At 35.2% G+C, this 14,689-nt stretch overlaps 1 protein-coding gene across 1 annotated transcript in view; it reads left to right on the top strand.

Annotated features, from left to right (window-relative positions):
• Nucleotides 1–14,689, top strand: part of PARP8 (poly(ADP-ribose) polymerase family member 8) — a 172,404-nt gene that overhangs the window by 106,011 nt on the left and 51,704 nt on the right. The window contains exons 8-10 of the mRNA XM_049648095.1: nt 1,040–1,134; nt 10,875–10,935; nt 11,428–11,518. Of these exons, the coding sequence (XP_049504052.1) occupies nt 1,040–1,134; nt 10,875–10,935; nt 11,428–11,518 (247 nt within the window). The remainder of the gene's footprint in view (nt 1–1,039; nt 1,135–10,874; nt 10,936–11,427; nt 11,519–14,689) is intronic.

The raw sequence follows: 14,689 nt of genomic DNA, 5'->3' as shown, positions 1-14,689 counted from the left end.
GAGAGCGAGAATCCCAAGCAGGCTCCACCTCACAAACCATGAGATAATGACCTGAGCCAAAACCAGGGGTCAGACCCTTAACTGACTGAGCCACCCAGGTGCTCCATGTTTCTGTAAATTCCTTGATCAAAAAGCTTTGTTATGTTTGTTTGTTTTCTTTAATTAAAAAAAGTGTTTTTTTAATGTTTATTCATTTTTTAAGAGAGAGAGAGAGAGCTCTTTTGTGAGCAGGGGAGGGGCAGAGAGAGAGGGAGACACAGAATTTGAAGCAGGCTCCAGGCTCCGAGCTGTCAGCACAGAGCCTGATGCGGGACTCAAACCTATGAACTGTGAGATCATGACCTGAGCCGAAATTGGACACTTAATTGACTGAGCCACCCTGGCACCCCTTGATCAAATAGCTTTGTAACTTGGATAGTGTAATGGGAAGGTAGTATGTTAGAGTGGTGTTTTAAAGCCAAATTTATTATTGTGTAAAAGAATGCAAGTCAGTTTACTTTTCTGGAATCAAAAACCAGTAATTTATCAATGGAGCATAAACAAAGCTGCAGAGGCGTGAACATATACATACAACTGGGCTTCTTCTCTCCAAGAATGCCTGTCCAGCAATGGGATACTTTTCCTAACGATTCTCTAACCAGTGTTGCACTTCAACATTATGCAAAATAATCCTTCCAGTTTGGATTTTTGTTTACACAGCTAGTATTTGCAGAGGGGAAGTAAATGCTTTTTCTCAGTATAGATATTCAGTCTAGAAGTTTTCAGATTATCTACCAGCCACTACTTCGTTCTTTTTAACATTGATCTTTTCCCCATATCAAGGTAGTCTAATTTTCCTTTCAAGCATACTAAGTTATACTAGACATAGGTGAACCTACGAACTTTAGCGAATATACTGCTGTATTCTCTGTATTTTTCAGTGAGAAATGTCTATGGCACAACCTGCAGGGTAACACCTGTCCAAGAGATGGTTTGTATTTGATTCTTTTGATTCTCTTCACCATCCCTAAGTCATTCCTAAACCATCCCTTTCCATCAGGTGAACTATGACGGGGAACTGCACAAGCACCCACAGCTTGAAGCTGATTTGTCAGCAGTGAGAGAGATATATGGGCCACATGCGGTTTCTCTCAGGTAAATAAGTACCTCTCGTGAATAAAAATGGAAACAATTTGGTAAGCCAGTCATTGGGATTTTTCTGTTGCGTTGTTTAAGTGGAAGTATTCTTGGGCTTAATTATATTTGAAAGTTCTGAGGACATTCTGCTGTGTTTTTACTTACACAAGATAGTATGTTTATGGCTGTAAGGATTTTTGTTTTGGGTACATGTTGTTTAAGGGTACATTGATGCATTAAAAAATTAGTTAATTTGGAGAGTTAGTTCGATAAAATATCAGTCTTAAATAGCGTCGTAATCAAATCCTGTAATAGATTTAGCCAGCTGGGTCCGTGCTGTTAATCATAAATCAAGGGCACATGCACGTGAACAATAAAAGTCAATAATGCATTAACGACTGAGGTCCAGAGATCACACTGTGATGTGATCTGACCCCAAAAAAAGAAAGGAAAAAAGGGACATAAATTTGCAGAGTGTTTGTTTGAATGATAATGTAGTTTATCTTTCAGTTACTTAATATATAATTTGGTGATAAATTTTGGACCATTATTTATTGCTTTTAATTATTCAGAAGACCCCACTATCTTTACTTTACTTTTTTTTTTTCTCCTTCATTTGAAAAAGAAACTCCAAATGAATCAGAAGATTTAAGTGTAAAAAGTGAAACAAGTGCCAGATGAAAACATGGATGAATTTTTTATAACCTGTTTTTCTATTTCTTTTTGAATCAATTTTTATGTGATATTTTTTGTAGGAAATTATTATCTAAATAAACTTTCCAATTTATTGGCATAAAAGTTCAAAAAAAAAAAAAAAAAGAAAAAGAAACTCTTTCCTGCCACTATCTTAGTTTCCCTCCATGAATCAGATCAGATTATTTCAGATTCTTTCTCTTTGCCTAAAGAGCAGCCTTCAACTTTGCAGTGGAATTCCAGAGCCCTATCCCAGCCTGCCCTGGGTTCCCACCTTGCCCACCCAAACCACAAATGTCCCCATCCTCCAGTTCTCTGTGATCCCTCTTGACCCTGGGCATTTATCTGAACTTGTTTCTTACCAAGAGGTGCTTCACTCTCAACCCCACTGCTGTTGTTATTCAAGCCACAGTCCAAAGGCCACCTACTCCTTGAGCCTTCTTTGAATCTCCACTGCAGGTTAGTTGTTCTGTCCTTCAGACTCCCATCACATTTGGCTCTATCCTCATTTATTATACTTCTCATATCCTGTCATTATTGCTTTACTTCCCCTCCTCATCCTAACTTATGTGACTGCTGGGACAGTGCAGTTGGTTTTTAAAGTTTATTTATTTTGAGAGAGAGAGTGTATGCGCCGGTGCATGGGAGGTGGGGGGGGGGGAGAGAGAGAGAATCCCAAGCAGGCTCCTTGCTGTCGGCTCCGAGTTTGGCCCAGGGCTCGATCCCACAAACCGTGAAGTCATGACCTGAGCCAAAACCAAGAGTCAGACACTCAACTGACTAAGCCACCCAGGTGCCCCTGGGACAGCGCACTTTTTGTTGTTCGCTTTGTTTTGTTTTGTTTTTTAACCATGCTTGTATTTTGGTACTTAATATAGCCCAGGGGACTATGTGAAATATGGGCTGATGATTCTTGATCAGTTCCAGTGACATCCATGAAAGATGTTCACGTTATCTGGTTGCATTCTCTTCCATGGACATACCCAGATTTTGAGAGAGCAAACAAATACTTTAAGTTGGAAAGTACCACACAACTAAAATTTATAATTGTCAAGTGTTTCATTTTAACTTCAGAAACAAACTCACCACCACCTGCAGCCTAAATAAGCTGGGGTTGTATGCACAGATCCACTCTTTCCCACTCCCAGAGCTCTGGTAGGTTGCAGTTGAGTGAGAATGATTGGGATTATATTTGGAAAAGCAAATATTTGCAATTTTCAAGGTTTTAGCAAATGAGCTGCAATTATATCTCAGTTGATCTCTGCTATGGCTCCAGGCTAGGGAATGTGGATATTCAGTAAGTGTGTTAGAACGAATAAATGAAGAAGGCATTAGGGATTTAATCAAAAAATAATCCAAAACAATGACTAATTTTTTAACTTGAGTCAGAATTTGCTTAACAGCTTAAAACTTTGATCACAGTGATTTAATCCTCTCCCCCACTAAAAAAATGGATACAATTAATCATAGAATACAACATGCAATTCGACTTCTTTTCATTTGAAATACGTATTTTGGGGGAGGATTACCTTAGCACATGTTGATTGCTCATATAGTGAAGGATTTTTTAAATACATATTTCCATGCTGTCTAAGCTCTAACTATACTGTTATGTGTGTGTGTGTGTATATATATATATATATATGTATATATATATATATATATATGTGTGTGTGTGTGTGTGTGTGTGTATATATGTGAATTTGTTTGTTTCCTCAGCAAGAATTTATTAAGTACCAATGATCATCTCTATTAGTATTTTCCATTATTAATAAAATTATTGATAATTTATCAACTCTTGAAATTGGATAAATATTTGGAATTTCATTCAAATGAAATATCTAAAGTCACAGAGTTTGATTTTGTTTCCCTCTTCCGTATTTCACTTACAAGTTTTGATTCAATTTGAATCTTCATGCATATAAGCCATGTTCCTGCCTGCTGTAGACTTACTCTATCTACAGAGGATGTTTCCCGAATATATAACCTCCCAGAGGCCTCATGGTATAAAGTATGAATCACAGCAGGACTAGTCTGATTTACTTGAAATAAATACGAATGAATTTACTGTGTAGGATGAAATACTAAGGCTTGGGCACATGGCAAAGGCAGTAGTTAGGCATAAGGTCCTGGAATCTTCTTCCTTGCAAAGTTCTTAGTCTGTTGAAAACAGACTGTTCTAATTAGCTGTTCTTTTACTTAATTGAGGTTTATAAGAACTTAATGGAGTTTGAAGAACAAAAGTACCTCTATATACATAATAGGCTATTTGGTGTCATTTTTTTTTTATGTGACACCTAATGAGAAAGGCAGCTAACCACATCTAAGTTCTCTTCAAGAGATGGAAATAACTAGGATTGCTTCACTTGAGACAAAACCTCTTAAAGTCAGTTGAAGGAGGATACAGAAACAGAAACTAATGACCAGTTTATTACTTAAGTAATTTCTGCTGTACATGGCCATATCATTCAAAAGCAGAATCCTGGCTATATCAAACTGTGATTCTAAACATTGGTGACAATTCCAATCCATAGGCTCTTGTATTGGAAGTGAGTTAGGTCTCTGGGAAAAGCACGAAAAACGATTAGTTTATCAGCCTGAATGAACATGTCTCATCTTGAATAATTCAGCAAAATGAAGATATATTTATGTTTTTCATTATAAATTTTCTCCTATAGTCCTGTATTTACAAAAAAAAAAAAAAGGATTTGATCAGTGCCATCTGAAAACACTTTGAGATTAATATTTTTAGAAAGGCGAAGCGAATTACAAGTCACAAAATTCTCATTTAGTCAGGAATGAAATGATTCTGACAATTTGCTTAGGGCGCTTCAAACTTCCAGCCCCTGTGAAATAACCTTTGCTTTATAATTATACCATCTTCTGCTTTAAAAGGTGAAGCCACAGGAGTAATATAAAACCTTTTAAAAATAAAATCTTTTGATTGTGCCTGATGCTTAATGAAGGTTGGAAGATTGCAAGACTGTGACTCTTCTGTGTTTTGATTACTTTCTGGGGATGGACAGTTGTAACAGGGCCTTTGGGAATTGAGCTTCTAGAGGACAGGGCATTCTGAGGAGTTTTTAAGGTTTGAGGTGATGACACTACAGTATTCAGGCTCACATACCTCCTTAAGGGAAAAAGAGGGAGACAGAGAAAGGAGGGAGAGGGGGAGGGAAGGGGAAAAAACCCCACATAAATTGGTACAGACCACTTTCTCTGGGTTTATGTATTTCCATTTGTAGTGACCAGTAAGACCACTTACTGATCTGGTTCCTGCCCTCCGGCATGTGGCAGAATTTTATTTCCCTGCCCCTTTTAATACTACGTGTGGGCACAGCTAGTTTTGGCTAGTGAAGTGTGAGCAGAGGTACCAAAGCAGGGTTTCCTGTTTCCCCCCTGACTCCATCACTCCGGGCTCCTTGGTGACCACAGTGAAGTAGCATCTCCTCTCCGCCCTCTGGTTCCATAGTAACTATGTAGTGTGAGTGAGATACACATCTTTTTTTGCATTAAACCACTGCCATTTGAAGAAGTTTGTTACTACAACATACTTAACCTACGTTGAAGTACGTCATTCATCAAAAGGTCTGGCGGGGACGTTTGCAGTGTCCTTTCCAGAATGTTAATTCTCCCAGCCCCACCTCTAGAGCCTTCAGAAAAATGGTCTGACTGAAAAGCAGGGAAAGTGATGACAGGAGGCACATAGAAGAAACAAAGAGGAGAGTATTTTCCAAAAACGCTGGCCATAATCTAGATGAAAAGCTTCAGAATGTCACCTCCCAGACAGTCACTTGTACTTTCTTCAAGCAAAACCAAGATTTTTTTAAGCTGAGGGGGAGTTGTAGCAACTGTAACCTCTTACACACTATCACTTTATATGGGCTTCCTTTTTTAATCTGGAGCTAGTTTTTAAATTCTCTCAGTCCTGTTGCCTTTTAGAGAAACTTCAGAACACTTTGGATACGATCTTGCAAATGCTTTCATCTGCCAGATTTCTTTCTGACTACTGAGTTTGCATATTTCTTGGCCCATTCACAAACATCTCTCCCACACTGAGCAAAAAACACACATTGAGTAGGCATGCGGAGACAGACATGCAAGCTGTTGAGTTTCAGATGTCATAAGAAGGTGTATGTTTCTTCACAAAATATGTTGCTTCTCAAAATATAACTGACCAGTCATTGGCTACAAGAATTAACTAAATAGTGATAGAGTTTTATTTCCCAAGGACCTGTGGTAAAGTTTCGTGTATGCATGTGTACATGTAATTCCCTTGACAGCTAAAAAGGGAAGGTTAAGATATCTAGAATATATTTTGATAACCTGCACAATCACTAATTTTGATCAAATAGTATTATAAAACATCACGACAGTATAATGAATAAGCTATATATAGTTTTACAGAGAATGAAGGACCAGCATAGACGGTCTGACATTTAATATATTGATTATGTAATGTATGTTGTAGCTCATTAAAAAGGATGCTGTCTTGGTTAGTTCCATTAAAAAATAAAAGGGCGAATTGCCAAGATTTCATGTAGTGCCCTCAAAAATACACATTCATAGAAAAACATATTTCATACATGTTCTTAAATGAACTGTCACGTGTTAAGTACCTAACATCAAATGACCAGATTTCTGCCCAAAGAGTAGCTCAGAGGTCTGAAAAAAATTGTGGAATAGTCCTTTCTCAGTTCCAGGGTGTAACAACTACATCAGATCATTTCTGTGTTGTTCCCTTTATCTTGAAAAAGTATTCAGGTTCAATTTGATGTGATCTTTTCACAGTGAATAAATATAGGCAGTACATGAAATTATTTTGAGTTATTATAAACCCAATACAGCATTCAGGACACAATCAGATATCTGGCTTCACAATTCAAGTTGCATTCATATTTCAGGCTTTTGACTTGATTCTGCATTTGCTATTCATGAGATCCGGGGCAACTGAAAGTTATTCAGATATAGAAGCAATCCTGATGACTGGGTCGCTGCATCTGGACAAACTGTAATCACGCTTTGTCATCTCACAGCGGGAAATGTGAAATTACTGGCATTATATAAAGAGGGCATCACAACGGAAATTGGTTTGCGTATATGCAGAGCTGTTGTGAATTCTCTGAAGTGTGGCATAAAAACAAAAAGCGTAACTATTTACAGATCTACACCTGCAGAATCCACTTAATTGCAAACCTTTAATGCCTCTGCCTCCTTAGAATTCTGTGTTTGTGCTCTGTGGTGGTGAAGGGAAAGCACTTGTAAACCTTTATTTCCTTCTTTTTGTTGTTGTCGAAATAAATTGATAGTATTAGACATTGGGAAGATACTAACCACAAAAGTATGGAAGAAATCATATAAAGAATATTTTAAAATTCACATATTAAAGGTTTTAAAAGAATACATGCCACTGTCTCATCATAACTGTGTGATAAATTCTGCTGAAGTCTGGAAAACTCTGAAGAAAGCAGCTGTGGGTAAGGTTCTTCCTGGTGTTTGTTGTCTGTGATTCCCTTCTCTGCCTCTGAGTGCACCAGAGTCTTACCATTGTAACTAAATCCAGACAGAAGTTATTCTCCCTTGTGAAGATGGCAATGACGAGAGGAAACAAATGCCTGGTGATGATGAGAATGTGGGAAATGGTCACTGTGATAGCCTGCTGTGATTGCAGATGGCCATAACTTTTTAAAATAGTAATTAAATAACATACACAGTTAGTGTGTATAGTACTAAAAAACACATATACTTAACATATATAGTTAAATAATATATATAGTTAGTATGTTAAATAACATACATAGTTAGATATATATATATAGTTATATATATATATTGTCATACATAGTGTATGTATATATAATTGCATAGTTTTCTATGCAATTGTATTCTGTTTTCTATTCTATTCTATATAGTTATTATATATATAGTTCTATTTGAATATACTTCTATTATTTATTTCACCCAGTAATTCTAGAAATTATTCTATGAGAATACAGATGCACATAGATTTTTATCTAGAGACTTTTTTTATCCATATTTATAGTGTAAAAAACATCAACAGCAACCAAATAATTGTATAATTGTTTTGTTATACAATTGTATTTATACAAATACACCCATTTTTTTTTATAATTTTGAACAGGATTTTATCATATAGAAAACACTCATTTTAGAAGAAGTGATAGAGAAGGACAAAAATTTTTGTATACCACATTATCCTTGTACATATATTTCCATATATATATCTTTATGGAATGAGATGTAAAAATAACTGTCTCTGAGTCATAGTATGACACATTGCTTTTTGTTTGTTTTTCTGTTTCTGGCATTTTATGAAATGAGCCTATACTACCTTTATAATCAGAAAAAATAGATATGTTTTTAGAAAACATAACATTTCTTACAAAATAAGTTTTACCCACAATCTATAGTTAACATGTAAATACTTTTTTCTTTTCTTTTTTTTTTTTTTTTTTTTTGCTTTTTTGGTATTTCGATTTTACTTAAAAACATTTTTTCATTTTGATGTATTTTTGGTAATCTGCTTGCTCCAAATAGTCCATTTTGGAACATTTCCCTCAGGGTAGGAAATATTTTTATATCAACTTCTTGAATATTGGGTAAAAAGATTGTTTTAATCATACCAGTGTGCTATAGTTTATTTCTTTCCTTATTATTCAATATTCATTTCTTACCCCAATTTCTGCACCTAACAAATATCCTCCTGGGCAAAGGTTCCCACATATTTGTTACAATTTTCACCCCACTTAAACATCTATTGAACATCATTAATAGTTGATCCTCATCATTACATTTAGTGGTTCTTCCTTTTAACTTACCTAACAAAAGGTACTGGACTTTTATGTTTATGAATAATTTGCTGATGTTTAGGGTCCGCAAATTATGACCACTGGGTCAAGCGTCCTGTTTTTGAATAGCCTGTGAGCCATAGATAGTGTTTGCTTTTTAAAAGGTTTAAAGAAGAACAAAAACAAAGATGAATATGTGACAGAGATCAGAAAAGGCCTGAAAACTAAAATACTGTCATGACCTTTGCACAGAAACTTTACTGACCCCTGAACCAGAGGCATTAAAGAGATGGTTTATTTCCTTGGTCCTTATTCTTTAAAAAAAAATTTTTTTTTAATGTTTATTTATTTTTGAGACAGAGAGAGACAGAGCATGAACAGGGGAGGGGCAGAGAGAGAGGGAGACACAGAATCTGAAATGGGCTCCAGGCTCTGAGCTGTCAGCACAGAGCCCGACGTGGGGCTCGAACTCACAGACCGTGAGATCATGACCTGAGCCGAAGTCGGACGCTTAACCGACTGAGCCACCCAGGCGCCCCTCCTTGGTCCTTATTCTTGCCATAGTGTCTGTGTAATTTCATAAATAAATGGGTAGATCTTTGTATCTAAATGTGCATGTCAAATCATGTCCTAATTTGCATAAGGTTATATTCTTATCCTTTATGAATAACACAGATGTTTTGATCCATGCAATGTTTTTGAAAAATTAATTCCTATGTGAATCATTTTTATCCCTTTTGTTCTTTATGTAATCTAAAAATATTATATGAAAGAACAAAAAGTATAATTTCATAAACAATGAAAACGTGGTCAGGGTTTTGATATATTTTTAAGGGGGCAATGGAGAAACTACAGAGGCTAAGTTTTTATATTGTAATATGCTGCTTTTTGTGTGTCACAGACATCAAACATCACAAACCCCTTTGATTCCTTTATCCGTCAAATTACAAAAAAACATTTAATCATTAAAGATGTCTTCTCTGAACCCCATACAAGTGCCACAGTTGTGTATTATGTTAGCTTTACTTGAATATATAATACACAGAAATTGTCATTGAGTACTTACTGTGTGCCAGATACTATACACAGCTTTGAAATTGGACATGAATTCAATGCCTGACTTCCCCACTGACTCCTTATCTGCTCCTTGGTATCTGATTTCAAGACTCTAAACCTCAATGTCTTCATTTACCAATGAGGATAATAATCATATCCTTGTCATAAGGCTTTGAGGACCTAATGAGAACATCCATTAATAATTGACTTGGTTTCCAACAGAGTGATAGTGTATTGAATATTGAACTGATTAATCACCTGCATAAATAAATAGAATATATGTGTTTAAATCTTGGCTATCTACAAAGTGATGATGGGTAAGTTAGGGACTCAGTTAATGCATATAGGAGTTAGAGGTGGTAGGTAGTATCTATAGTGTGCTATGATCACATGTAGGTAAAATCCTTAGGTTAATTTCTGGCACATAAGTGCTTAATGTTTATCATTTCAGTTATCTGTATAATTCTATCCCGCACTGGTATAACCTTTGTGACTTTGTAATTTTATAAAAATATAAAAAATACAGATACGTGTATAGAGAGAACATGGAAAAACTATTGTTTTTATATTCTTTAATTAACTTTAAAAAACTCTGCTGGTTTCCGCACTACCTGGGCTGGAGAAAACGTAGTTTTCAGAATGTCTTCATGTGGCACATACTATTGTTACTTGCTTTAATTTTGACGTATCAGACTTTTAGAGCTGCCTGTCAGAACGTAATGACATTTAAGTGGCAGAACACCTGGGTCCGTTTCAGAACCACTGATGTTTAGCATGGAAGGAAAAAATCGTGGACATGCTGTTGTGACAGTAAATTATTTCCCCACCCCTTCAGAAACTCCTTTTTGAAGTGCCTTCGAAGCAGCTCTTCAGAGAGCACAATGAAAACCAAGTGGTCATATGAGAAGATTGCTTAATTTGCCACAGAGAAATGGGGATGTTTGAACTTATGAAGCAAACAATTCTTGAATTTATGTATGCAAGTGTTTGTACATATAAATAGAAAGATGTCTAGATGGTATAAATAGTCACAGAAGACAGCAGTCCCACTCCATGGAGTTAGTTAATTTGTGTCCCCGGTCACTTCTGAGCTGTTGGCAGAGACGAAGGATATGAGTTCTTAACTGAATTTTTGACTTAACTTTGCACACATTATCTTTTAAGGACGCGGTAAAAATTAGTGTGAATCTTTGCTTTCAGGGAATATGGAGCCATTGATGATGTAGATATTGACCTGCATATTGATGTTAGCTTTCTTGACGTAAGTATCACTTTATACAATATGATTGGTACATTTAAACACTTATTTTTACTGTCGGAAGAAATTTAATATTTGTTTCTCTTATTAGTTACATACTGATTTTGTTAAAGTGATTATAAAGAAATACTATGGCTGAAGAAACAGATTTGGTATACACATAAATAAATAAATAAATAAATAAATAAATAAATATGTTTTATATATATATAAATACATACATATATATTTCATTGTTTCTTTTAATATATTCTGAAACTTATGGGCTCTTATTATAATATTTCATTATATCTTAAATTTTCACTTTAATTTTCAAATGTAGGAGGCAAAAATTAAGAATACTTTGACTTTCTTTTCCAAACCAATAGGTTTTGAGGTAATTTGTGAGCCTTAATGATTTATGTATTTCTTCAAAATCAAAATTTTTTTTCATTTTGGGAAAACAATTAAGAATTTTAAAAGATGACTAATTTGTCTTTTGACATATTTGCACAGGAGGAGATTGCTGTGGCTTGGGAAGTAATTCGAACAGAACCTATAATTGTCCGACTACACTGTTCACTTACACAGTATTTAAATGGTCCAGGTTAGTTTTCCTTCTATGTATTATTTTAAATATGAATTAATTGTGCATTAAGCAAAATGTTCATCTGGTAATTATGAACATAATTGGCAGCTATCTTGATAATGGTATTTAAGTATACTTGCATCCTGACAAAGGTGGTTTATTGCTTTTGTAATTTAATGGAAACAGAAACATGTAACGTTTTAGTTTTAGATTTCAGAAGTTCAAAAGTTCCTGTGAAACAAACACAGTAAAACCTAAAAGAGAACTTTGCATACAAGCTCAGTAAGTATATTTTGGATTGCTCTTAAATTTAATTATTTTTGCCCCTGATTCTGAGATTTAATTTTAATGTTTACTTATCCCACCTCTGATTACTGATGAATTTAGTGTAACTATAAATATAACCTACTTCTATTTTTGAAAATAGAGATCTTAGTAATATTTTTGTTTTCCATTATCTTTTTTTAAAATTTTTTTAATGTTTATTTTTGAGAGAGAGAGAGAGGCCAAGCATGAGCAGGGGAGGGGCAGACACACACACACACACACACACACACACACACACACACACACACAGAATCAGAAGCAGCCTCTAACCTCTGAGCTGTCAGCACAGAGCCCACCATGGGGCTTGAACCCATGAACTGTGAGATCATGACTTGAGCCGAAGTCGGACACCTAACCACCCAGGCGCCTCTTTTTTCCACTGTCTTAAGGGATGATTTCGTTCTTTCTCAAGTGATAACTATTTACAACAAAGGATGCTGTTATTAAATCTTGACAAGACTTACTAGATTAAGATATATTTCCCATACAAATACACATGCCTGTGCATGTATTCAGATGGGCGTGCACGTGTCTACACATGCTTACACACACATACGCTGTATCTACTCGTGTCTTCCAGTTATATACTGCCGCACAACAAACCACCCCAAAACTTAGTGGCTTAAAACAATTTACTGTCTCTCTCTGTTGTTTGAACTCAACTGGAGTCCCTCATGCTTTTGAAGTCAGATGGTAGGTGGAGCGTATGTCCGTTGAAAGGCTCTGCTGGGTTGGATGCCCAAGATGCTGGACTTTGAGATATCTAGTAATTGATGCATGTATCATCTTGGATATCAGCTGGGGCCTCTTGACTTGAGTGTTGACCTTGCATCCACATGGCTTCTTCATGTGGTTTAGGCTTCTTGTAGCATGATGACTGGCTGTTGTCCAAAAGCAAGTGTTCCCAGAGACAGGATGTGGATGTTACCTGGAAAGAAGCACAGTGAATCTTCCACTGGATTGTATTGATCAAAGCAGTTGAAAACGCACCTAGAATCACTTCTTAAAGTCATGGCCATCTTCACGTGTACTTTACTGTGATGTTGGCACGTTTTCCTTAGGCGTATTAAAGAACTTATATCTACTGTTAGTTCTTACATAAGAAAAATATCTGACCTTTCAAGTTGATGAATATATAGGAAGGTCTCTCATTTTGAAAAAGTTTCTGTTGAGTCACTTCTTTTCTGTTTTTGCATAATGAGACAATGATTTCTACTTCAGTAGTCAATGCTTCATGTAAATAACATGACATGATTTAACACGAGGCAAAGACAAATAGATGTTACATATTTTTATTGTGATTATTTAAAAATGTATAAAAATGTATAAAAATGTAATAAGGAAGAAAAGGAATTACTCATAATTCCTCTATACTGAGAACACTGTAAATAGTTTGGTGTTCCTCTTTTCTGTGCACACATGGTTTGTTTTCATAAAGTTAACATTGAATTGTAGAATTACGCACCTTAATGTAGTGTCATGAAACTGTCTTCAAGTCATTGAATTTCTAAAATAGAATAATTTGTAATCTCTGCATAATATTCCACCTTCCAGGTGTATGTGTTTTTGCGGTTTTCCTAGATACTCTGCTGTATGGCTGTTTTTTTCTTTCTTTAGGGATTTGATACGTGGCCACTCGATTTTATTCTGATGGTGATTAGAAGAAAAAGAAACTCTCATGTCTGACCTTTTTTTTTTTTTTTAATTATCAGAGTTAGAAACAAAATTGGGTCAGTTCATCTCTGCTCACCCTATTCCGTCTGTGTGAGATGAAAATGTGGCATACTTTTATGTAATCTTACCAGTGTTACTCAATTTTTAAATATAATCTTGAATTTTAGGCAGAGATTTTCCTTCTCAGCATCTCTTTAAAAATTTGTTATGTTTGCATGGTTTTATAAATGTTCTAACAATTATATTCTAATTCCTATTTAGATGATTTTATTGTTCAGTACCCATTCTTTGGTATTACAACTCATCTATAATTTAGTCTTCCTTTTTTCATTTTTGTCAGTTGATTTGCCTATTTAATAGTTTGTAAACCAAAGAGACATGAGGGTGATGCTTCCTTTTTTCATACCTGAGAATGACTCTCTGTTTTGTGAACAAGACAAATTTGACCTGATAGAAGTTGATGGGGTCATAATAGTTGCCCTAAAAGAGGTAAAAATACTTCAGAGACCTCTTCCAGTTTGTGTCTGAAGTGTTTTAATTTTGTTCGTTTGTAAGACACCGGTTTTGGTGTTAAGTTTGTGTTTTGTTATGTGTACTTATTGGGCTATTTTTTTCTTTTTTTCCTTAATGGTATCTTTTATGTATTTCTTTTTGATTGGTACACTTCAGTCTTAACTTACCTCAAACAAGTTTTATGACTAATCCAACATGTAGACTGACCTAGTTAACAGTTCTTTTTGAAAACATTTATTCCTAGGTTTTGGAAATGTATGAATAATACTTACTTGAGCTGTAATATTTGGCCAGGGCTAATCTGACAGTATATCTGTTCTTACACCTCCTAATCCACTCTAATATTAAGGATAAGGATTATTTTCATTGTACATGAAGAAATACACTTGAAATAAAAAGACATGAGTGTTATAATTCTTATATTATGTATTTTCTTCACAGTTATTAGTGTCTAAGTCTAGTTTCTGATCTGAAGCACAAGACTGCTTTTAGTTTAAAGTGATAAACAGCCAACATTATTAAAACTGTTTTTCTGTGCACATCATTTCATCAATAGTACCTCTATGTTTACATGATCAGAGCGTTAGAATAATTTCCAAATATCTTAAGCAGCCCTCACTTACTGCCTTTCCAATGTAATATTTACTTTTCCGTTAAAGGAAGATTTGTTTGTTG

Source organism: Panthera uncia, assembly GCF_023721935.1.
Source record: "Panthera uncia isolate 11264 chromosome A1 unlocalized genomic scaffold, Puncia_PCG_1.0 HiC_scaffold_17, whole genome shotgun sequence".
Classification (NCBI taxonomy): Eukaryota; Metazoa; Chordata; class Mammalia; order Carnivora; family Felidae; genus Panthera; species Panthera uncia.
Note: the sequence above shows the minus strand (reverse complement) of the source record. Positions and strands in the feature narration are given on the sequence as shown.